Source organism: Nelusetta ayraudi, unplaced genomic scaffold (genome assembly GCF_046127955.1).
Source record: "Nelusetta ayraudi isolate G7.1 ecotype Tasmania unplaced genomic scaffold, CSIRO-AGI_Nayr_v1 ptg000095l, whole genome shotgun sequence".
Lineage (NCBI taxonomy): Eukaryota > Metazoa > Chordata > Actinopteri > Tetraodontiformes > Monacanthidae > Nelusetta > Nelusetta ayraudi.
In genome coordinates this window covers 335,674-359,338 of record NW_027466145.1, presented here as the reverse complement: position 1 = coordinate 359,338, position 23,665 = coordinate 335,674, and the positions used below count along the sequence as shown (strand labels likewise).

The following is a 23,665-nucleotide window of genomic DNA, read 5'->3' as shown; positions in this document are numbered from 1 at the left end:
CTAGGTGGAAATAGTTCAAAAGACAGACTCTGCTCGGCCTTTTCTCTTAGTTTTTACTCAAAGAAATCACTCAAAAAAAGGACAGTTCAAAAACAGACCTAGAAGAACAAAAAAAAGATTACGTTTTAAAGGAAATGCCCGTGTGCTTTGCAGCATTGTGGAGGTAAAAGTTGCAAGAATCTGGCTGAAAAGTTTGAAAAGCCTCATATTATCAATGTGTGTACCATAGCTGTGAAAAGTTTCTGTCTCTTTGTGATGTCATAAAGGGGCAGCCTTGCTGTTCTTTTCTCTTCTTTTGTGCTTGGACTTGTGGAAGGTCCAAGAAAGTGTCAGTTTTTAGCATGAGGCTGCAAACAGAGGGTGGAGAGGATTTCTTTTTTCTTTTCTTTTTTTAAATCAATAGATATGTGAGGCTGCTCCACTGGAGTGTGTAATTAAAACTAAAGACCTGAAAATAAATCATAATATGGGACCTTTACAGGCCAGAGGAGTTTTGCTTGGAAAGATGGAGTTCAGAGAAAAAAACACAGCGATTATGTGTTCCGTCATTTCAGTCCCAGGCGGGCGAACACAATGTTGAAATGCCACCTAGTTTTAATAAATGCACCATGAAAGTTCTTTAATAACGAGAAACATGACAGTTAGTAGCAGTAAAGGCAAAACCAGCGGTTGAATTACAGCAAAATAAAAACTCGGGGAAGCACCCTCGCCGTTATTTAATGTCCTGGCCGCCGCGTGTGTGTCAGTGTGAGAACAACCTGCGCATGCTAAGCTGTAAAAACACAACAGGGCAGCAAATTCACTCTGTCCGGGACGGCCGTGTGTGTAAGTGATAGAAATTCCTGAAATCACTGACACAGAGGGACTAAACTCACTCCAAGCTTCAAAAATGTTTCCCCATATTAAATTACAGTCCTGAAATCAAAAGTAGAACCTAGAAGCCTAGAATCTAGAACCAGTTGTGGACAAAGTACTCATGTTAAACAAGTCTGCTTATCTAAGTTATTGCACTTTCTGAACTAGAACTGATCCAACGGTTCCCCACTGAGATCAGGCTGCCAGCCTACTTCCATCAGCTGATTAAAGGCCCAGTGCGTAGACTTTGAAGGGACACATTTAAACACATCTGTTAACTTTCAGTTGGACAGGATTTCTGAAAATAAATAATATTTGGCTTCATTTTTTTTGCTAATAATTATTATTAAAAAGCATTTATATTTACATGAAGATGAAGGGTTTCAAGATTTTACCCTGACTGGCATGACAGTCGGTATGAGAAAGATCAAGCGTGACATTAAAACAGGAATTAACATTGCTTGCAATACACTCTCTCACCATTACGCAACGCTAAAACTCTACACACCGGGCCTTTAATCAGAGGAGGTTTTCAGTGGAGGTTCCAGTGACATTCCGGAAGTCTCAGTTTCTTTTTCTCTGTCTGACCTGCTGGTATCTGCTTTAGATTACGAGTTACAGCAATGACAAATTTGTATCCAACAAAACAAAACAAAACAAATCCCCTCCAGTTTTTGTGTGGTAGAGAGTTTGTCCGGCAGTCAGTCGATCAATTTGAGTGTTGTTTTTGTGTCAATGTTGAAGAAGTCATTCTTTCCAGGACCGGGCGACCTCACAGCCGGTCCCTGGAGATGATCCTCCTCCGTCTCACTGCTTCCTCCAGCGGTTCTTGGGTTTCTCCTCGCACCCAGGACCCTCACAGGTGGTAGCCGGGTTCGCCTGAGCCTTCGCCGGCTCGGCCAGCTCGGGCGCCTTGCCGACCGCACTGAGGAGCGCCGGGAGCTCGTACGAGATGGCCCTCTCCAGCTTGTCCAGCAGGCAGCCGCCGCTCCAGCTGCAGTGCTGCGAGAGCTGCTTGAAGCCGCTGACCGGGTTGACGCCAAAGAAGTCCTGGTAGGCCTCCTTGTCGGGCAGGTCGAACTTGCTGACGTTGGTCTTGGCCAGGATGGACTTGAAGATGTAGTACTTGTCCGGGTCGCTCACGATGTCCTGGAAGACCTCGTACGGGTCGCTGAACCAGCCCATCCTGTCGTGGAAGGTCTGCAGGTAGCGGTCCACCAGCAGGGCGTGGATGCGCACACGGATGCCGTGCTGGCGGATGAAGGCGATCTTGTTCTCCATCTGGTTCTCGATCACCTGCGGGGCGGAGAGCGTCAGAGGAATTTTAGCGATACCATACAATTAAGCCAATTTAAAATCTCTCAACCATCCTTGATAATCTCAACCATCTGAATAATCTCAAGGTCCACAAACAGGAAGTTGAAGATAGATAGATAGATAGATAGATAGATAGATAGATAGATAGACAGCATGAAATGGCATGATAGTGTGACCTGCATGAAATGAGCACTTTGTCTTTTCATGCAGAAAGTGTGCATGGAAACGCAGTTAAAACCGCCCCCTTGTGATGTCATCAAGGGCACCTCACCCAGATTATTGTTTGCTTCCAGGAATATGTAGGAAGGTCCAGCAAAGCACCAGTTATTTATTTATTTATTTATTTATTTTTAGCGACGAGGCTCCAAACAGGGGTCCAACTTTGCCCTCTTGGGGTCTCACCTGGTTGAGGTCCTCCAGCAGCGATGTCTCCTCCTTCATGAAGAGCTCGCGGCTGGTGTCGGGGGCGTACTCCTGCTGCCAGAAGGAGCTGACGTAGACGCGGGGCGGCTCGGTGACGTTGACCAGCGGTGCCATGCTCCAGAAGAGGGCGCCGTACACCCTCATCAGGTCCTGCGTGGAGAGGCTGTCGGCCTTGTTGAGGATGAGGCGGATCTGCGACTCGCGGCCCTTCATCTGCCTGAAGAGCACCTCCAGCTCGCCGCCCACGTCCAGCTTGGTGGGGTCGAAGACCAGGAAGATCAGGTCGGCCCGGTCGATGAACCACTGGCACACCTCGTTGTAGGGGTAACCTGCGAGGGGAGGGGAGGACATGAAGGGACATGCTACCCTGGCTTCTCACAAGATGCTTTGTCACTTTAGTCACTTGCTGTAGGCTCCTCCATGGACCAACAAAAAGTCATAAAGGTTCAAAAACATCCCAAAAATATATATATGAATAATTTAAAGTCTCTTTTCTCTCAGACGCAACTTACTTTATAGTTCTAAACATATTAAAAATAATATCTTAGATATCTTAATAAAAGTGCATATTCGCAGTACAATGAAAGTCATTTGGTTTTCCTAACCATAGGAAGGTTCTCACATATATAAGAATATACATAGAGCAATAAGGGTCTTGCTCCTAGTTAGCTGCCATCTTGTGCAGCCATTTTTTAAGGAAGCGGTTCTGACATAAATACGAAAAACACGCTGTTAGACAGACTTCCTTAAGAGTTTTAGACACTGGACCTCTCTCATTCAGCCTACAGTGTCCAGCAGCTACTTTTTTTACTTTTCAACACTCTCTCTCTCTCGCACCTCTCTCCTGCTGCTTGCGGTTCTCGATGATGCCCGGCGTGTCGACCAGCGTCACCCTCTCCAGCAGCTTGTGGGGCATCTCGTAGCCCACCAGCCGCTCCAGGAAGCCCTGGCCGAACTTCTCCAGCGGGGAGAAGGAGCGCGAGCTGTCCGCCGCCATGACGATGCCCTCCACGGTGCGGGACTTCTCGCCGTGCATGATGACGGTGTACTCGGAGGTGGTGGGCTCGGCGCCTGCTCGGCAGTTTGTGTCAGCGGGATAAACTCATGAGAATGGTAGAATTCAAAGGTATCATACACGTGAAATTGATGTAATCTCACATAATAATATCAGAATGACCAGAAATTATTATTCGATAGAGATAGATGGAAAAATTGTGAGGAGATAAAATAACACAGTGCTAAAAATCTGTGTATTAGTAAACAATCAAGGGTCAAGTCACATCTAAACAAAGTCCTGCTACAACCACTAACAGATATAAGACTTCGAAACAAAACCAATGGTGCGTTTTTAGCCGCCAGTCATTTTATCGCTAATTGTGATGTTCAGTGCAGTGAAAAACTGCAGTATCTGCTTAACACATCTGTGTGACCCTGTGCGATCTGTGTGACCAAGCAGAGCAAATAAAGCTCTAATTTGTACTAAGACCTGATTCTAAGAAGCTCTCAAAGCAGCTCTAGGTAACTTGAGCTTGCTACGAGTTTGCTACGACAATAACGTCGTAGCAAACGTTCAACACTTTTATTACTTCGTCTTTCATCGAGGTTACTTATTGGGTTCCATTCCGTCATTTCACTATCTTATGTATTTGTAATAGTAGTATGTAAGACTGTCTCTAAATAAACGTGTGACGTTGCCGTAAAGTGGTTCGTCGGGCGTGTCAGGTCGTGCTTGAAAGTTACGCAGTGCAGCTACAGCTGGCACAACCCCCCTCTCGCTGCCGAGGCGGCACCATTGATCCTATTGAAAGTTTATCTACCGCTTTACCGAGTTTGGAATCATAATTTTATGTTTGAAAAGTTATCTAGAGCTGCTTTAAATCTCTAGGTGTTGTTTCTTATTCAACATCATTTTTGCATGTGGTGTGTGTGTGTGTGTGTGTGTGTGTGTGTGTGTGTGTGTGTGTGTCAGAGACAGACAGACAGAGACGGTCAGAGCCGCATCAGTTTACCCGTGTAGAGTTCCTGCGCTGTGTCGTGAAGACCCAGCAGGTAGTTGATCATGGAGGACTTGCCGACGCTCCAGGGCCCCAGGAACAAAATCATGGGCTTGGAGGTGACCTCGCCTTCTGCACACACACACACACACACGCACACGCACACGCACACACACTTCACAAAGTGCTTCACATTGATGACCAGCTTACAGAGGTCACCATGCGTTTCCCCCCCCTTCACGCCCGTGCTTTCCCACTTGCACCACAAGGGGTCTCAGGGTCACATGGCTCAAAGATCGAAGCCCACAGACAGAAACCTCTCCTCTAGGTGTAAATTACAGTTTCCTCCAATGGAACAAAGTTGAGGCCAGCACAACGCTGCCTTTAATCCTCTGCAGGCAGACAGACAGACAGACAGACAGACAGACAGACAGACAGACAGACAGACCTGTGACTTCATGCTGCCTGAGCTCGTTGTACTTGTAGGCCTGCTCCACTGGCTTGATGGCCGTGTGGTAGATGTCCAGCAGCTTCTTCATGGCAGCTGCAGGCAGACAGCGACTGATTAGCATGTCGGAGGAGGAGGAAGGAGAGCAGGGGTGATGGGGAGGAGGTGGGAGGGTGAAGGAGGAGTTGGAGGAGAAGGACAAGGAGGTGGAGGAGGTGGAAGAAGTAGTAGGGGAAGGAGAAAGAAAAAGGAGGAAGAGAAAGAAGAGAAGTAGAAGTAGAAGGAGGAGGAGGAGGAGGAGGAGGAGGAGGAGGAAGGAGCACCTCCCAAATCAACCAATCGGCAAACACACACGCTTTCCCAGCGAGGACAGAGTTACTCTTCAGCTCTGATTAATCACTACGTCAAGATGGGAGTGCACACACACACACGCACGCACACGCACGCAGGCACGCAGCAGGTCACGGCCACACCACTAAACAGCCTCTGGACGTTGTCGTCGACATCATGGAGCAATTTTCAAATGGCAGCTTCGGCCAGAAAGGAAAAGAAACTCAAACGGCCTCAAACTTCCTCTTTCATTCACATGCAAACACATCTGTTTTGGTTTTGCCCCCCTGACAAAGTCGTTGTAAATATTGAGCCATGCTGTTCCACCCCCCAACCCCGCCTCCAAACACACACACACACACACACCATACCCCAGCAGCAACATGTGTGGGAGCAAGTACACACAGGAAACTAAACATCTACGTCGCTCAGCGAGTCTTTGCTCCTCACCTGACACCTGCGCCGAAGGTTCAGCATTGGCCAATCGCAGCGTCTCCTCGAGGTGGGAGCGGTCTCTCACCACAGGGCCCGCCTCCTTCCCTGCTTGGAAGACGGGAAGCTGTCAGTCAGCTGGTTCAAAGTCACTAACAGGGGGGTTCTGTGTTTGATGTCTTGCAAAGTGACATTTCGCGCTAAAGTAAAAGAAGATTATAAATTAAAAGAAAAATCTGAGACGTTGATATTTTTGTGCTTCACTCAGCAGCGTTTTTTGTTTTTTCGCTACATTTTGCACAGTGATTAAAAAAATAAACCTGACCAACCAAACACGCAGCAGTTTGTGTGGTTTGTGTGTAGTTAATTTCAGCGTTTCTGGACAGTGAAATCTCAGAGGGCCTGAAAATGACAAAGCTGTCAGGAACAACAACGACCAGAAAAAAAACATGTTATTGTCCCGAGAACAGTGCGATGGGCCGGCGCCGCCGCCGCCACTGCTGCCGCTACTTATTAAAGGAAAAGTGTCTACCACTTCCCTCTGTTGTGGCAAAGTAAAATGTATGTGTTGAAGTTGTATCATGTCTTAAAGGCCTTAAACGTCCACTGGAACAGCCTCACATGGTGAATTTACCAAAAACTTTCATTTCAGACCGCATATAATAGCATATTTAGCCCTCTGTTTACAGACTACTGCAAAAAACAAAAAATGACACTTACGACCTTCCAAAATGTCTAAAAGGGGACAAAAAAAAATCCAGGGCGGAGCCAAACACATGTCTGGACAGGTGTTGGTGCCCCTCCAGATAAATCAACCCATTGTGACATCACAAAGGGCCGATGATCAGGGCAGAAGGACAGAGATGGTTATTTTCCACAATATTGGGCCTTTTAAAGAAGTCACACCAGCACTGAACACAAATGTTTTTGTTTGTCCTCTAGACGCTGAGTTTATCGCTTCCTTCGACTCTCTGAAATCAACCTGTCATCCGTTCATCTGTCTGTCATTCTGTCTGTCTGCCTCTCTTCCCCTTCAGCTATTTTGGTTTGTTTATTTCCGTGCACTCTTTTTTTTTTTCTTGCCGGTAATTCCTGTTGAGCTGTGGGTTGAGTGTCGGATTCGGTGTGTTTGGAACGAGGAGAGGCAACAGAAATAGAAACCCTGGCTGGCTGGCTGGCTGTCGCTCAGGAAGCCGTGCGAGTTGAAACACCATCATTCCCTCCTGGCTGAACGGATCCCTGCAGTTAATACATTAAAAACCATGTAATGACGAAAAAGAAGAAGATCCTTTTGTGAGCCCCGCTGGCGCCCCCTCCCTGTCATTCCGAGAGGAATCGGGAGGAAAACGCGTCTCATGCATTTCCTTTCAACTGATGTGGAGGCTTAAGATGATTAAAATGAAAGACACGATGCAGGAGAGCAGAACAAAGAAACATCGAACGATTGGATATGTCAGCACCAAAGACGGTCAGAGGACGTAGAGATGAAATGGATGGAGACGGAAGCAAGAGGGAAATATAAAGGCCCCATATTATACGGAAATTTATATCTATATTATTTATTTTTTGATGTTTAGGCATTAGTGGAGCAACCAAACACAAGAAGCGACACTAAACTGTGTGGATTTACAGAAAACAGTGTGTTTAGCCATCTGTTTACAGCTTTCCACCCCAAAAAAATACTGATAACTTTTCTGGATGTTTGGATGTTTGTTACTGGAGCTGCATTATTTGGTTACCTTTATTAACTGTAACTTAACATATGTCGGGATCTTCTGTGTCCTTCAGGTCTGAAGCACTGACTCAACTCACTAACTGCTTCACTGAGTTGCAGTTGCAGAAATAAGTTGCACTGCTTTGACTGTTGTACTTTCATTTGTAAAGTTTTTGAAAGTGTGTAAAGACGTATGTGAGTGTCTGTACCTTTGGCCTGAGAGTGTGCTGAGGCCTCCACTGGAGCCTCCTCCACTCTAGCCTCCTCCACTGGAGCCTCCTCCACTGGAACATCCTCCACTGTCACTTCGTCCACTGGAACCTCCTCCACAGTCACCTCTTCCACTGGCACTTCCTCCACTGGAGCCTTCTCCACTGGCACTTCCTCCACTGGAGCCTTCTCCACTGGGACTTCCTCCACAGTCACCTCTTCCACTGGCACTTCCTCCACTGGAACCTCCTCCACTGGAACCTCCTCCACTGGAACCTCCTCCACTGGAGCCTCCTCCACTGGAGCCTCCTCCACTGGTCTCTGTTCTACAGACTCTCCCTCTGCAGGTTCTGCTTGGATCTCATCCAGGACAGGCTCTGGTTCCACTGCATCAGTGACCTCTGGAGCAACTTCAGGTTCTGAAACAACTTCAGGCTCCACAGGTTCCGGTTCAGGTTCTGGATCTACATTTTTCTCTGGCTCTGAGACAATTTCAGGTTCTGGTTCTACAGCCACCTCTGGTTCTGACTCAGTTTCTGGTTCTGTATTTGTTTCTGCTTCAGGTTCAGGCTCTGCAGCCGCCTCTGGTTCTGGTTCTGGTTCTGAAACAGCTTCAGGTTCTGCAGCCACCTCTACTTCAGGTTCTGGTTCTGAAACATCTTCAGTCATTGATTCTGCAGACACCTCTGGTTCCGGTTCTGCCTGGATGGCCTCTTGTGGTTCTGTTTCCTCAGGTTCGGAGCTGCTCTGAGGAAGCTCAGCTGGTTCTGCTTCAGTTTCCTCCACCACCTCTGTTGTTTCCTCTTGTGATGCCTCAGCAGTTGATTCTTCCTCCTCCACAACCTCCTCGTGATGGTCACCCTCCTCTTCCTCCTCTTGGGATGTTTCCTCCTCTTCTTCCTCCGCTTCCTGTTCCTTTTCCTCACTCTCCACTGCTTCCTCCCCTGCTGCTTCAGCTTCCTCCTCCTCCTCCTCCTCCTCCTCCTGCTGCTGCTGCTCTGGTGTCACCACCTCCTCTTCCTGAGATTGGACCTCCTCCAGCTCGTCTCCTCCATCACCCACCAGCTCCCCAGCAGTCACCTCCTCCTCCTCCTCCTCCTCTTCCTCCTCCTGCTCTGAGGCAGGTTCAGGCTTGGTGCAGGGCTGACATACAGCCCTCTCCGGCGCCGGGGTGTCATTGGAGGAGCTCTGGGCGGCGTGTTCCTCTGTGGCATCACTGCAGCCGCAGGCAAACAGGGCGCCCTCTGGCTGCTGGAGCTGCAGACGCACCAGAGGCTCCTCGTCGTGGACGGAGGAACCTGATGGGAGGAAGAGCGCACAGTTAACAGTGACACCTGGAAAAATCTTCATTCTTCATTTTCTATACCCGCTTCTTCCCGAGGTCAGGGTCGCGGGGGTCTGCTGGAGCCTATCCCAGCTGTCTTAGGGCGAAGTCGGCAGTTCATCGCAGGGCCGGAAAAATCTTTAAATATCCAATTTTATTCATACGTCTATTTCATTACTCTCCAAGAAACAGCATAGTTAGCCCTTTGTTTGAAGCTTCCTGCTAAAAAAAACCAAAAAAAAACACCGAAGCTTGGTTGTTCCCTCCACATTAAAGGCAAAAAAAAAAGTTGGTCAAGACCTGGCTCACCTGGGAGAGGCATCAGGGCCCTTTGTGACATCACAAAGGCCATTTATTTCAAAGCTCTATATGTATTTGTCACTGTCATTCATTTTATTAGAGCTGAGTGGTGATATGTTCAAAGGCAAGCTTGGCCCAAGAGACACTTGTGGACGAACTGTGTCGGTGGCGCTCACAAGCGTTGACTCGGCCTTGCCGTCTGCTTTCTGACATTTTCTCAATCCACCGGGCTTAAAACTCACGCCTCAGAATAAACCCGGGCCAATGTGCCGGACCCGTCACCCCCAGTCTGTAATGTCAGCGCTCTACCGGCTGCTTCGTCACGGCGGCGGATCAGGTGTTCAGCACTTCCACCACATTTGAGTGTCACTTTTCCTCCAACTTGGACCGCTGACGCTGGAGCAGGCGTGCAGAAGGTGCAAGGGAAGGGGGAAGGGTTGGCTTGGCTGAGGAGTAGAGCTGTCTCGTAGTAACTGTTTTTTGACAAATGGCTGATGCTTTTCAATCAATATCTAGATGTTTCTTTCATCTAAGTTAAGAATCAAGTTATACGTTACTGCATTGGACAGAAACGAAAGTAACTGCAAAATAAAATATGTAATTAGGATTTAATTTCTGCAGAAATTTAGTCAGTATGGCAGTTGCTGCCGCTGAAACAGGGGACTCCCTGACTGTTACACCACAAGAATGCACATCACAAGGCGCTGCCTACAACTGGGGTGCTCATAGAGCTCAGGGCCACGACCTCTATGTAAATAGAACTGGACACAAGGTCCTCAGACGGACTGAGCAGAGGTGGTTGCTTAGGCTAAATGTAAGTCTGCAGCTCATGTTACACTGTGTGTGTGTGTGTGTGTGTGTGTGTGTGTGTGTGTGTGTGTGTGTGTGTGTAGGATAAAGACTGCTAAGTGTTGTAAAGGGAGTATTAAGCTAAAGCTTCAGAGCGCCAACATGGAACAAAAAATGTTCTAATTAGCGTGTACGAGTCAGAAAGGGTGACAGACATTCTGACAGACAGCAAGCTATGGCTATATCAGCTGGACAAATCACTAAAATGTTCCCGTTGTGGAACAAAAGTCATGAAAATCAGCTCAGAATTAGCGGAGTGCATTTTTGGAGCTTTTCCCCCCTTTTTTTTTTTGCTGCTGCTGTTTTTACCAATACTGTTTTTTTTGTGTGTGTCAGTCTCGACAAACATAGACGGCAAAAAAAGGCACAACTCAGAATAGTCACAGTGAGAAATGACATCTTGAGGTTTAACAGAGTGGAGTTCCGATATGAATGGAGGATTTTCTGGGTTAAACTGCATCAGCCAATCTGTTTGAGGTCGTGTTGGCTGGTTTACTGCGTTGTGCTCTAGCCGTGCTGGAGGTCTGGAAGTTAAAGTTGTCCTGCGTCATCAGTCGTGTCGTAACACCCGCGCAGCAGCAGCAGCAGCAGCAGCAGCAGCGGCAGCAGCGGCAGCAGCGGCCAAGTTTCTGAAGTGCGTCAGCGGTGGCTGACGTGACTGACATTACATAACGGAACCAATTTGGGCTGAACATTTACTTTGCTGTCCGCGTTGTGTAATTTTTTGCTGTGGTTTTGTCTCGGTCCGTTCTCTGGTTCTGTCTTTGGCTTTTTCTAGTCTGCAGCTTAGAACCTTGGCCCGGACGGAGCAAGACAGGTGCCCGAGCTGCTGGACGGACGGCGGTGCGTCTCTGGGACAGAAATAGTCCCACAATGAGTCAGAGGTTGAAAAGAAGGGGACATGATTCCTGCAGTTGTCATGAAGCGCAGCTCTGGTGCAACGTTGCACCCGGCCACTGCAACCGCTCTGCGTGACTCAGCGGCTTTTGGAAAGCACGAACACACTCGCTCGCTCGCTCACTCATTCACTCATTCACGATGACCAGGCGAAACCCTCAATGGATTAATTTCAGATGTCGATCTGGCAAAAAACAAAACAAAACAAAAAGTGTGGAAACTATTTGGAAAAGCGAGCTTCAAAACTTCTTTCACATAAAAAGTGGATCCCTCCGTTTTCACAGCTGATTCAGCCCTGGACTTCCACCAAAAGGACTAGCTGCTGCTGCTGCACATCGCTGCTGCACATCGCTGCCCCACAGCAAATGTGTCAAGTTGTTAAAACTAAACTCAGAAGTTAAGTAAAAACATTTTTTTTTTTTTTCCAAACAACCCTTCAGTGTCAGTCTTTGTCTTCCTTTTGACACAAACGCCATTCAGTAGCCTAGCACGATTAGCCCCCAAGCTAATCTTGCGAGGCTAGAAGTCACTTCCTGTTTCTCTTCTCCAACCTCACTACATGGATAATTTGCATCTGAAAGTAGCAACCGCTTCCTGTTTTGTTGTCCACGCTGAATTTATTTTTAATGGGATCCCGACTGAAGACTGAGAACTGCTCCGAACTGGAGTCTGTCAACACGGATGTTGGTGATGAGGTTTTTAAGACTTTCAGTCTGGTTTCGATTTATGAGATCTTGCAGTGAAATCAGTCCCTGCTGATAATCTAACAGTCCAGCAATCCGTCCGGCGGCTCCTATGGCCTGTTTCAGCCGGGGCACCCCCCACACACCTCCACCCTCCACCCCACACGGCCAACACCGACCCTGCTGACGGATTAGCAGCTCGGTGGACGGAGCCAAGCAGTGGCGGGAAGAGGACAGAGTGTTGTTGTGCGTGACATTAACGTTGAAACTCGCAACCCGGCTCCAACGTCTCTCTGCTTTTTAAAGGTTTCTGTCAGCCTCCGCTCGGAAAACAAATGTGCTCGTCGATTGCCGAGAGCGTCAAAGAGGTTTGCATCGGTGGTTTTTCAGGCAGGAGGAGGAGTATCTGATGACCGCTCGACCCGTGACTGACGCCTAACACCTGACTGCAGAGCAACAGGCAGCAAGGACGGACAAGGGTAAGCTGCTCCGAGCAGTAAGGAACCAGCAACAGCCGAGCAGCAGTTCATTCTACAGCAGCGGTGTAGAAACTCAAGTGCACAGTGGGACCAAAATGTCAAAATTGGACAAAGTTATGAACCCAAACAAGTTTCGCTTCAACACTGAATATGGAACAAACAAATCTTAACACTGTACAATGAATAACTTAATAGTGCACGCATGCAAAATTGAATTTCAAACTAAAAAGTGCATAAAGAAAACGTTAATTATAGTCTGTTAAAGTAAGTTGTCTGCCAGAAAATCAGCAGTGCATTCTGGGATTTGTAGTATCATCATTCCATGTGCTGTATAATACAAGGAGGCCAGTTCTAGCAGTGATTTTGTATTGCCTCCCAGGCCAAATATAATTAGACTGCGGGCCAAATTTGGCCCAGAGTTCGACACCTTTGTTCTCGAGTCACGAAATCGACTATTCCTTCTTAAGTGAGTCGAAACCATACAGATATTTCTCATGTGCTCGCTCTCACACAGTTAGTCTGAGAGTCAGTTCAGTCACAGAGAGTAAAGACCCGACTTGGCAAAAACACGGGAGTGCAACACAAATAACGGCGCTCATTTGCAGTCGAGACAAAAAAAATAAATCAAACACCAGAAATTCCACTTGCAGCAACAAAACTTGCCGTACTAAGAAAAAACAAAATGTCTTACCTGCGGCCCATAGTGTCAGCAGGGAGAGCAGGCAGCAGGCAGACAGCACGGCAGACTTCATTTTGGCTGCCAGAGGCCTTCCCCTCGTCCACCCCGGCCTTATATATGTGCCGTCGGCGGCTGAAGGTCAGAGGTCGCGGCGGTGGCTGGGCGGCCGTGACGCTTGGCAACTGCACCCACACCAGCCATCAGCGTGTCGGAGCAGCTGCCCGTCCGGATCAGGGAAAAGGAAGGCAGGGAGGGGAAAATGGCCGACTGTGCTCCGGGTCTTGGCTGTGTGGAATGGATGGGAAATGTTTTAATTTTGATCTAAAAATCAACTCAAAAGGCCCCAAATAGTGTAAAAAATGTTTTCCATGCGATGACGTGCATCTCTGTTTGTCGCAAGAAATTAAAAAAAAAAAAAAAGGAATTTACAGCTTTGAGTTGTATTTTTCGGAAAGTGTGACTTCCAAGACACTTTGGTATTGGAATTCAGCCCTATGTGATGTCACAAATAAGCTAGGATACACACACACGGGCCGTCAACGAGCTGCAAATATCCTTTTTTGAACCATTAAAGATGAAAGATGACTGTCATTAAACTGGAGTCTGCAGTGGTAAGTAAAGACGTGGAAATGGCTGTAATAAAGGTGTTATAAAGGTGTAATAAAGGACCGGCGCTCACAAAATAGCAGCAACAGGTGTTTTCATGCAACTGCCAACCTAAAACAAGGCCTGTGTGCCACTTGTGGCTCCAGGCTTAGCAGCGGCTCCTTTTTTCTGTTGCCATATGGTGGTGCTCAACCACACCACCCGGTGGCCAAACAGACAGACAAACAAACAAATAAAAAATGGTGGAAAAGGTGTGTCATAAAAAAGTACAAATTTTATTTTTTATTTTCAACTTTTTCCAAAGGCCTGTTTTTTTTTTAATAAACAAAATATAACTGCTTCTTATCAACCTGGACAGATGAGAAAAAAAAATCCACAAACAAATACATAAAAAAAAAACAGAACGGGACGATACAGATATAAAGGAAGTGAAAAATAAGAGTCATGGCAAAGAGAGTACAAAATAAACAAAAATAAAAATAATAAACGGCCAAAGAGCATTTTTCTTTTCCTCATTGAATCAGGCAGTACAGGACAGCAAGTGCTTCATATCAAAAACGTCAAATTTCCATCAAGAGACAGCAGTGCTGCAACACAAATGTACACAAACAGTGGGGGGGTCGGCAGGGGTGTTGGTGGTGTGGTGTGTGTGTGTGTGTGTGTGTGTGTGGGTGTTGCTGAGTTAAACGCTGACTAACAAAATCCAGCAACACAAAAAAAACAAAACCTTCCTCCCTCCCTGGATGCAGAGAAAACCCGAAAAATATGAAATAAAAATAGACGAGCGAACAAACGAACGATGTCGAGACGGTTCCCAAAAAGCCAAACACATCAGGCGTGCGTGTCAGGAGGAAAAGAAAAGAAGAGCGGAGGGAGGGAAAGAGGGAGGAAGAGGAAACCCACAGCTGGAGGGAACGTCAAAACAAAAAGAGCCAAAGAAAAAAAACAGCCGTCAGTGACACGCACTCAACTGGCAACACAACTGACAGCGAGGTCGACGCACACATCTGAAGAAAAAAGGCAAAAAAAGAAAAGCAAAAAAAGACAGAAATACGGGAGGGAATGTTTACAGCATCCAGTCGGTGTTCGGGGTCGGGGTTCGGATTGGACGGGCTTCCAGTTGAAAAAAAAAATTCAGAGAGAGAGAGAGAGACAGAGAGACAGAGAGGAGGCGGCCGGAACACGAGGACAGACGCACATCTGCACCGCAGGCCCCCCCACTTTGATCTACACACAACAGGCTGAGAGTTCCAAAACCTGGCTGCTGCTGCTCCCCAAGAAGCACCATCCACAACTAAGAAGTCCATCGGAAAGCGAAGGAAACCGTCGTCAGTAATCGAGGGCGGAGGGAGTAGAACTGAAGAGCTTGAGAGGTGAAGGGAATGTTTCTACTCTTAGTTAGTTTAGTTAGTTGGCTGATTGGGCTTCAACCCAATGAGAGAACCTGCCGTCTTATAAAGTTTCTTTCCTCGCAGCGACTCCTACGACAAACGGACAAATGAACAGAGCAAGAGGAAGAAGAAGCAAAATTAACAAACGTCTGAACGAAACATCGAGTTCCACGAACGGACAGACGGGGGGCCCAGGCGAGCACCGCAGAGAGAGAGAGCGGGAGAGAGAGAGAGAGAGAGACAGAAAGATGGAGAGAGAGCACCTTGTCGAGCGGCGATTACATTCGTTTGTTTCATAAAAAGGAGCTGCAGGCGCGACAGACGCTGCATAGAAAACTTCACCTCGAGCGCCAGTGGCGCCGCCTGCTGTTCTGGAGATGCAATTGCATAAATACGTAGAAAAAAAACCGAAACGGACCAAAATCCCTCCCCTCCCTCCCTCCCCCATCTAGTGCATAGTCAATGACATCGAGGACCCCCAGGGAGGAGGGGCCAGGGGGGGCAGAGGGAAACCAGTAGCCTGGTGACGACCGAGACGGAGTTTTAGGAATCGAACAGGCAGCGACTGACGAGTTCTGATTGGTGTTTGTTCCGACACGATGAAGCATGGACTGCAAACATGCACAGGCAGAGAGGGCGTGAGTGTGTGTGGGGGGCACGTTTACATTTACATCCGACTTGTACTTTTGTAGTTTTTTTTTCCCCAAGGGTGGTATTTTCCCCCAAAAGGCTTCCGGTTTCCTGTTGAACGACGTGACAAATGTGTAAATGTGAACTCAACAATCTGGACACGGCTTCAAGACTCAGTAACCCTGACGAGAAAACAATAAAATATATAAAATAGAAACAAAAACATTTCATCCAAAGCGATTCATGGAAATTGTTCAGCTTATTTTTAAGGGCTTGTTCAGATTTATATGTATGCACGTATATATATATATATATATATATATATATATATATATATATATATATATATATGTATATATATATATATATATATATATATATATATATATGTATATATATATACGTAAAGAAAAAAATGAAAACATACAAGCTCATATTCAAGTAAATCAGCCAGATTTTCATCGGTCCTCCAATTAGCTTTGCAATTAAAGTCACAGAATGCCTTCTGTTGTAGTTTTACACACAATGGTGTCTGTCTGTCTGTGTGTCTGTGTGTGTGTGTGTGTGTGTGTGTGTGGAAAAGAAAAGCAAAAAAAAAAAAAGAAGAAGATTTTAAGACTGGCAAAGTTTTAGCTGTAGCTCCTCACCACCAATCCGAACAGCTCGGCTCTCCGGCGCCGCCCCTGTGGCCGGCCGGCAGAATTACGCGCTGAGCAGCAGCGCCCCCGTCAGGTTTGGAAGCGGCCACAGACCGGCTCTGACGCAGACTCTACAAACCAATCTGAAGGGGGCGCTGCTGCTACTGCTGCTGCTGCTGCTGCGGGCTGTTCCTATGTTAGTCAGAGTGCTAACGATGGACTTAACGGTGAAAGACGAGCAGCGGCGCCGCTGGAGGGAATCTGGGGGCCGGGGGGTTGAGTGCGGGTTCCAAGTGTGTGTGTGTGTGTGTGTGTGTGTGTGAGTGTGTGTGTGAGTGTGTGCGGCGAGCGGGTCAGTTCATGGAGCAGTCCTCCCCCTCCGTGTCGGTGTCCGTGTCCGAGCACGCCGTGTCCATGGCCACGTGGGCGGGGCTGACGATGACGGCCCGCCGCTGCTCCTCCTCGGCGCTCGCCCTCCTCTCCTGTGTGCGCTCGATGTGCTGGATGGCCTGCAGGCAGAGGGGGCGGGGCGTGAGTCAGTGAGGGGACAGCAGGGGGACAAAAACTACAAAACAGACATAAACAGAGCCCTGTGTCGTTTTGCATTAAAGAAGTCATTTCAAGTAGCACACACACTGAAACCCCCATTGTGTGCGGGTCATTATCTCCATATGCATGGATTTGGAGGAAGCGGTCACATGACCGAAAGAAATATTGGAAACAAAGTTGCAACATTTCACAGAAACTTTTCATCAACAAAATGCCTTCACTGTTGAGTAAGTTATCTAAGAATAGTGGAGCCTTTTTACTAGGTTTCAAAATGGGATTTATAGAACAGCTGCATCTTCGTCACAGCCTGGAATTATTATTGCATTTCAATTCATTGTGTAAAGAATAGAAGTTTTAAAATATAGATGTTTTATATCTTTTATATTTTATTAAATATTATATATGACATTTTCTATTTCTTATGTGTGTGTGTATATATACACATACATATATATGTATGTACACGTATATTTGTGTGTGTGTGTGTGTGTGTGTGTGTGTACACACACACACACACACACACACACACACACACACACACACACACAGGTACTACCCAGAAATTCAACTTAAAATGTGAATTTGACATATTATATTATATAAACGAATAATATGCAAATCAATATATTTCAAGGTTTTATTTCTTTGGATTTTGCTGATCAGGTCTTGCAGCTTAAAAAAAACCCTCAAATTTTGTAATCATTTTCTGAGTTTGTGGGTTTGTGGTTTTAATAATCTGAAAATCTAAATCAGCAAAGTTACAACAAGGAACTGCTTGAGATGTCAATTTGCGTGTAATGGCTCAATAAAATTTGTTGGTTTCATCTTTTATGTTAAATTTTTCGGGTAGTACCTGTATATACACACACAGATATATGTACACACAAACACACGCACACACAAATATATACACATATGTAGGTGTACATATACACACACATATATAAATATACTGTATACATACGTACATTATTTATACTATATATTAATTCAACTTATTAATATGTGCTATATTTCTATAAAAAATAAATAAAACTTGCATGTATATATATTTCTATTTTTTCTCTATGTTTAAAAGTCAAGAGGCTCCTCCTTCTGTTTGCATTAAGACAATGAAAGATCTCGACTCCTCGAGTTGGCCGAGTCGTACCTGCACGATGGTGTCCAGGTTCTGTCTGGACGTGGACATGGTGCTGGTGTGCACCGACGGGCTCTTGGTCACTACGGTGATGTGATGGTGGGAGTGCTGGGTGAGTGTCGGCGCCGGGACGATGACCGTGGGGTGGTGGGTGGGCGCCGGGGTCGCCAGCACCTGGAAGGGGAGGGGGGGGGGGGGGAATCCGCCCGAAAGCAGATGCGTTAAAAAAAAACGTGTTTGTTCTGCTTCGAATCGGCGCCTTTTCACGCAACTGTTCTGTCCGAGACATGTTTGGTAAACACGGCAGAGCGTTTGATGTCAACGTGGTCCCAACTAGCAGATGTGGGGGGAAAAAATTGACTATTTTTGTTCAGACTTTCTTGCAGTTTTAACTATTATTTGTCTGTAGGTGCAGACGGTATAATCATTGAGAGGACAAAGAACTAAAAAAAAAAACACTCTGCTGTGGCCTAGCGTGTGTGTGTGTGTGTGTGTGTGTGTGTGTGTCTGACCCTTACCTGCGGACTGTGTGTCTGTCTGTCGGCAGCGTGGATCTGCTGTAGCCGGAGCAGCGTCTGGCTCTGCAGGATGGCCTGCTCCTCCTCCACCTGCTGGGTGATCACCTTCAGACGCTCCGGGTGCAGCTGGTTGTCCAGCGATCTCACCTGGACGCAAAAAAGAAAAAAGAAAAAAATGTAAGCGGTGATTATCCCGACGGGTCATTTTTAGCATGAATAATTAAATGGATTAAAGTGTCGACGCCGTGGTGACGAAGTCAAGACAAGCTGCGGCTGCTTCTAAAAACCAAAGAAGAAGAAGAGTGAAAGTGGGAGATACAGGAAGCAGAATGCTGGACTGGGTGCTGCTGAAAAGATTTGGAAGGTTTTTGGAAATATTTTTCTATAATATCAACAATTTCAGTTTAGCTTTAATTAATTACTGCACCTGGTCACATTAATTGTGTACTTTACATCACAGGCAGCTGCTATTGACAACAATTCCTTTAATTCAGGAAATACTGACAAATTTGTGCTCAACTATTTCAGTGATTTACATGCATAAGTGTGTGTGTGTGTGTGTGTGTGTGTGTGTGTGTGTGTGTGTGTGAGAGACTACCTGGGTTCTTAATTCACCTTTTTAATTTTTTCTTTATTTCCTGCAGAAACGCTCTCTCACTTTGCCTGCACTACAGTGGTGTGTACAGCTGAGTGATAATAAAGCTCTGATTGATTGAAACAGCCAATTACGCGTGTCCGGTTCCAAATCCATCCGTCGTACAAAGTTTAAAGTGAACTCAAGGTTGAACTCAAACTCATTTCTGCAGGGAAAAAAAAAAAAAAAATCCCTGTCATTTGTAAAAAGCCAGTCGGTGAAATTTTAAACAATCAAACCGTCTCCTGCGAGAGGCTTAAGGAAAAACAAACAAAGGAAACAAAGAGCAGGGGAGTATCTCCACTCTCTATCTGTTGACTTTCAGCCTGGCAAACCTGTTCTCGGGCTTATTTGTCCACACGCGCTTTGTGTCAACCTGCCGTTCAGGAATATCCAGGATGTGGCTTCAGCACCAACCGACGGCTAAATGTGTCGACACCGCCAGTGGCGATGTCTGTTGCTGCTGCTGCCGCCTTGCTAAGCAAAGGTTTCACTGCTGAACCTGCCGCGAGGCTGCGCTCCTCACAGCGGCGAGCGGCTCCGTCGCGGCTCCTCACCTGCTCCTCCATCTGCATGCGGGCCGCGCGCTCCTTGTCCAGCTGCTGCCGCAGCTCCAGCATCTCCCTCCGCAGCTCCTCCACCTTCTCCTCCTCCAGGGTGTCGGGGGAGCCGATGCCCTCGTCCTTCTCCTCCGCCCGCCTCCGCTTGGGCGAGGAGCTGCTAAACTCCTGGGCAGCAGATGACGAGCGTGGGGAATTATAAACCAACACTTGCAAATGTGCATATTTTAACTATTTGGTGAATCAACATTTCACTACAGGTGCAATACAACACTTATTCAGATATGTAAATAATATGCATATACTTTTCTTTTTCTTCTTCTTAATTTCGTTTGAATTCACTCATTGCACTGTATATGCTGCTGTAGCTATGCAAATCTCCCCAATGTGGGATAAACAAAGGCATTCTTCTTCTAAACGGATTAAAAAAACAGCTTCTATCCAACAGCAATAACTGACAGGCCTCAATGCCACAAAAAAAACAATATGCTTGCTCAACTGTTAAATCAGCCCGTAGTGAAACCAGTGCTACGCTGTTACCTGGATGAAGCGTTTCAGCTGGTTGTTCTGAGCCAGGAGCTGCGTCTTCTCCTGCTCCAGGGCGAAGATGTAGTCCGACGTCTGCTGCAGGATGGCAGCCTGGCGGCGGGAACCAGGAGGAAGATGTTATTGTATAATTCAACCGTCATCATTTCAACCGCAGGATTTTTGGGGGAGGTTTTGGTCCCCTGCCCTCACCTTGCTCAGTTTCTCTCCATCCGTGTGTGGCAGCAGCGTCTTCAGGGACTGGAAGCCGGCATTGATGCTCTGCATGCGACGCCGCTCGTTGCTGTTGGCGATCTCACGGCGGATTCGCCTCTCTTGGTCCTGAGCCGTCTCGGGGCTGAGTGGAATGTTGGCCAGACTGAGGTACGAGAAAAAAGTGGGGAAGACGCAAGACAATCATCATCATCATCATCATCCATGTAGTAGGTACACAATTCACAGACTCTCCCTCTCTTAAAGCTGTTTATATCCCTGGTCATCTGAAGACTAAACATCACCAAACAACCACGTGGCCTCGCAGACAAAGCAAACATTCTCTGCGTCTTCAGTTCATGAACAGGGATTCTTCCCCCCCCCCCCGCGTCTCAGCCTCTCCTCTGACCGACTCATTAAACCTTTAACTTGACGAGGACGTGGTCGTGACCTCTCTGCATTCTTCAGTCAATCTGCCCCGAGGTTGTTGAGTTCGTCTGAACCCAGCAACACCTCGCCCCAACCCCCAAACACACAAAGTTGGTGATTATCATGCCAGCAACATGTTTGACTTATTCAGTGTCATGAGGCATTGAACCACATCTTTTACCCATTCATATTAACTATGATTATTATAATGATGAATGAGTTTAGGTGTTGCTTGTTGCTTGATGGTAAAAAAGTTTTTTTTTGTTTTTTTTTGCAAACAAGGTTCTTATGTACCCTACACCATGTGCCCTCAACATTGTTTAGGAAAGACTCAATTTAACATAGTTATTTAGAGTCGGACTATTCTAGGACTCAAAAAAGTGACAGCCACCTTTACAAGGCTCAATCCAACCAGAACAGCGTAACTGAACTGAAATAATAACGTACTGTACCATGAAAAATGATCGTGCAAACTTGCACACGCATCTTTTTTTAATCGGTAAAGTGGGATTAACCTAATCTTCGAACAAACGCAAAATACAATTTAATTAAAAAAACCAAAAGGAAAGAAACGGAGAAAAAACATTCATCTCCAACATGAGAACGTGTATCAGACCGGAACACTCAGGTCTACAGATGACATCAGCTGTTGCTAAATACCTGTGCCAAACCTTGCAGTATCCCCGAGCGTCCATGTGAGGGCGCACAGATCAGCGTGAGCAAGCGGAGTCGCAGTCCCCCCCTCCTCCTCCACACCCCGCCCCCCTCCTCCCCACGTCCCTCCCCCTCCTGGCGTCAGCGAGAACAATGCTTTCTACCGTTAGCGCTAAGCTAACGCTCGCTCATTGATATGCTAATTAAGGGATATACACTTGCATTCGCCCTTACTCAAGAGCCATAAGGGGAAAGTGTCGCGGCCAAACTGATTAAGCACACACGAGTCGGAGCTCACCCGCACGCACATATACACACACAGCGCGGTTTAGGGAACGAATGTGCCGCGCTAGCCCCCCAGCGTTCAGTCAAGCTAAACTAGCTTTAGCACAGTACCAACACGATGGCTGCGTTTTGTACCAGCGCAACGCTGCACAAAGTAAAACCCCCGACGCAATTTGGCAAACACTTTAACAACTTTATTCCACGCTTGTGTTGTGTGTTTGTGTCCAAAACATTTAAGATATCGACCAGGACGAGTAGTTTTATTTGGTGTTTAGCAACCAGCGTGAACGGGAGTGCGCACGATGACGACCACGTGGTCGGTAGTCAGTAGTCGTCGACACGCCAAATGGATCGATTTCATGTCGCTGATTTACATATTTGTGCGCACACGCGCCTCACACATTACGAAACACCAATTCGGGAGAGAAGAAGAGATTAGTTGGCCCGGGTTAATACAAAAAAAATAACCGGTAACCAGCGGCAAGCGGCGGCCAACCAGGCGCTAATTGTGTTTTTTTTTTTTTTTTCGCCTCCTGCTACCGCCACCACCAGGACCTCGCGGCGCCGCGAGGCTAGTATGCTAGCAATGTTAGCGGGCAGCTCGCGCTGCATCACTAGCATCACACGCTACGGATTGCACGAGGGGCAACTCGTGAGCGCCGCTGGCGTTGAATAACGCTGCGCCACGCACCTGCACAGACCCCCGATCACGTCCTTCTCCGTCTTCTTGAACTGCTGCAGGGAAATCTTCTCCGTCGGCATCATGAAATATTCCATGCTTCCGCAGCCAGCCTTGTGTTGTAGTAGTGCTGGTGGTGCGTGTTGTCGTTCCTTTCCTTCCCTCCTCCACCGCCGCCGCTGCCGTTCGGGGCTAAAAAACTGTTTTACAAATGACGGTCCTAGCTGCCGCGTTCCCGGCGGTCAACAGCGCATATGTTAAAGCTCCCTATCGCAACTGCAAACAAACATCCAGGAGAAAAAGGGAAAAATTAAAGTTAAGGTCGTGTTGCTTCCCACAGCTGATGGGGTTCCCTCCAGTGCGTGTGTGTGTGTTGTGTGGCTTCTTGCCTCCGCCTACTACGTGTCTGCGAGTGTGTGTGTGTCTCTGCCTCCGCCCCCCTCCTTCCGTGTGTGTGTGTGTGTGTGTGTGTGTGTGTGTGTGTACGCGCAGCTGATCTGTGCGAGGCGGGAAACAGCTGGTTGGAATCAGGCCGCCTTCCGGAGAGCAGAACAAACAGAGCTGCAGTCCAGTCGTTGTGAATAGCCCGTCACAAAGAAATGGCTTAAACATGTAGCCTGTCAAGAGGCACAGCTGCTATGATGATGATTATAATGATGATGATAATAATGATGATGATGATAATAATAATAATAATAATAATAATAATAATAATAATAATAATAATAATCATTTTATTACTATTATTTGGGAAACACATACATAACACAACACATAAGTTAATTAATGACAATCGAATAAATTCAAGAGCATTTTCAGCATTTGAAAGGTAAAGAAAAATTGCAAACAACTATCAGTTGGTTGATCAAGCTATATTCATAATCCTAGTGATAATTGTTTTTTTACGTTCTCATTCGTGAACTTTAAGTTATGACAATCATGTAGTCTAAATATCTAGATCTGTAATTTAACATTTCTGTTTTCTCGCGTCCATTGTGTAATCTTTGTTTCCTCTACGTCAGTCATTTCCTGTTTTTCCGAAAGATACTCTTATTTTGAAAGAATCTGCCGGAGTAGGTCAGGCGCAGACTTCCTGTATGAGCTAACGTCTCATCCAGAAGACTCTCAGTTAATTATTTATTTATTTATTAGTTGTTGTTTCACTGTAATATCGGATGTGTTTCATTTTTTTTTCTATTTAATTTCTTAATTTAGGTGACTCACTTTTTTAAATTCATTTTTTAAACAATGTTGGACACAGCATATTGCTCAGAATTTTCTG

General features: G+C 46.6%; 2 protein-coding genes across 5 annotated transcripts; both read right to left on the bottom strand.

The window, feature by feature from the left end:
- Nucleotides 1-604: 604 nt before the first annotated feature.
- On the bottom strand, nucleotides 605-13,104 carry LOC142902599 (sarcalumenin-like). Of its 4 annotated transcripts, none has more exons than XM_076047813.1 (9): nucleotides 12,947-13,104; nucleotides 7,970-9,021; nucleotides 7,723-7,909; nucleotides 5,818-5,910; nucleotides 5,038-5,133; nucleotides 4,605-4,721; nucleotides 3,433-3,666; nucleotides 2,575-2,924; nucleotides 605-2,151 (listed from the first exon to the last, which is right to left on the bottom strand). In XM_076047813.1, the coding sequence occupies exons 1-9, from the start codon at nucleotides 13,005-13,007 to the stop codon at nucleotides 1,663-1,665; spliced, it is 2,679 nt and encodes an 892-aa protein (XP_075903928.1). In that variant the 5' UTR covers nucleotides 13,008-13,104; the 3' UTR covers nucleotides 605-1,662. The 4 variants fall into 4 exon arrangements, with proteins under 4 accessions (XP_075903928.1, XP_075903929.1, XP_075903926.1 ...); XM_076047814.1 differs by having other exon boundaries at nucleotides 7,723-7,879; XM_076047811.1 differs by having other exon boundaries at nucleotides 7,723-9,021; nucleotides 12,947-13,103.
- Nucleotides 13,105-13,794: 690 nt separating this feature from the next.
- On the bottom strand, nucleotides 13,795-22,811 carry LOC142902553 (transcription factor AP-4-like). Its single transcript, XM_076047745.1, has 7 exons — nucleotides 22,396-22,811; nucleotides 20,337-20,502; nucleotides 20,139-20,237; nucleotides 19,596-19,766; nucleotides 18,405-18,551; nucleotides 17,899-18,060; nucleotides 13,795-16,708 (listed from the first exon to the last, which is right to left on the bottom strand). The coding sequence occupies exons 1-7, from the start codon at nucleotides 22,479-22,481 to the stop codon at nucleotides 16,553-16,555; spliced, it is 987 nt and encodes a 328-aa protein (XP_075903860.1). The 5' UTR covers nucleotides 22,482-22,811; the 3' UTR covers nucleotides 13,795-16,552.
- Between the last annotated feature and the right edge of the window lie 854 nt (nucleotides 22,812-23,665).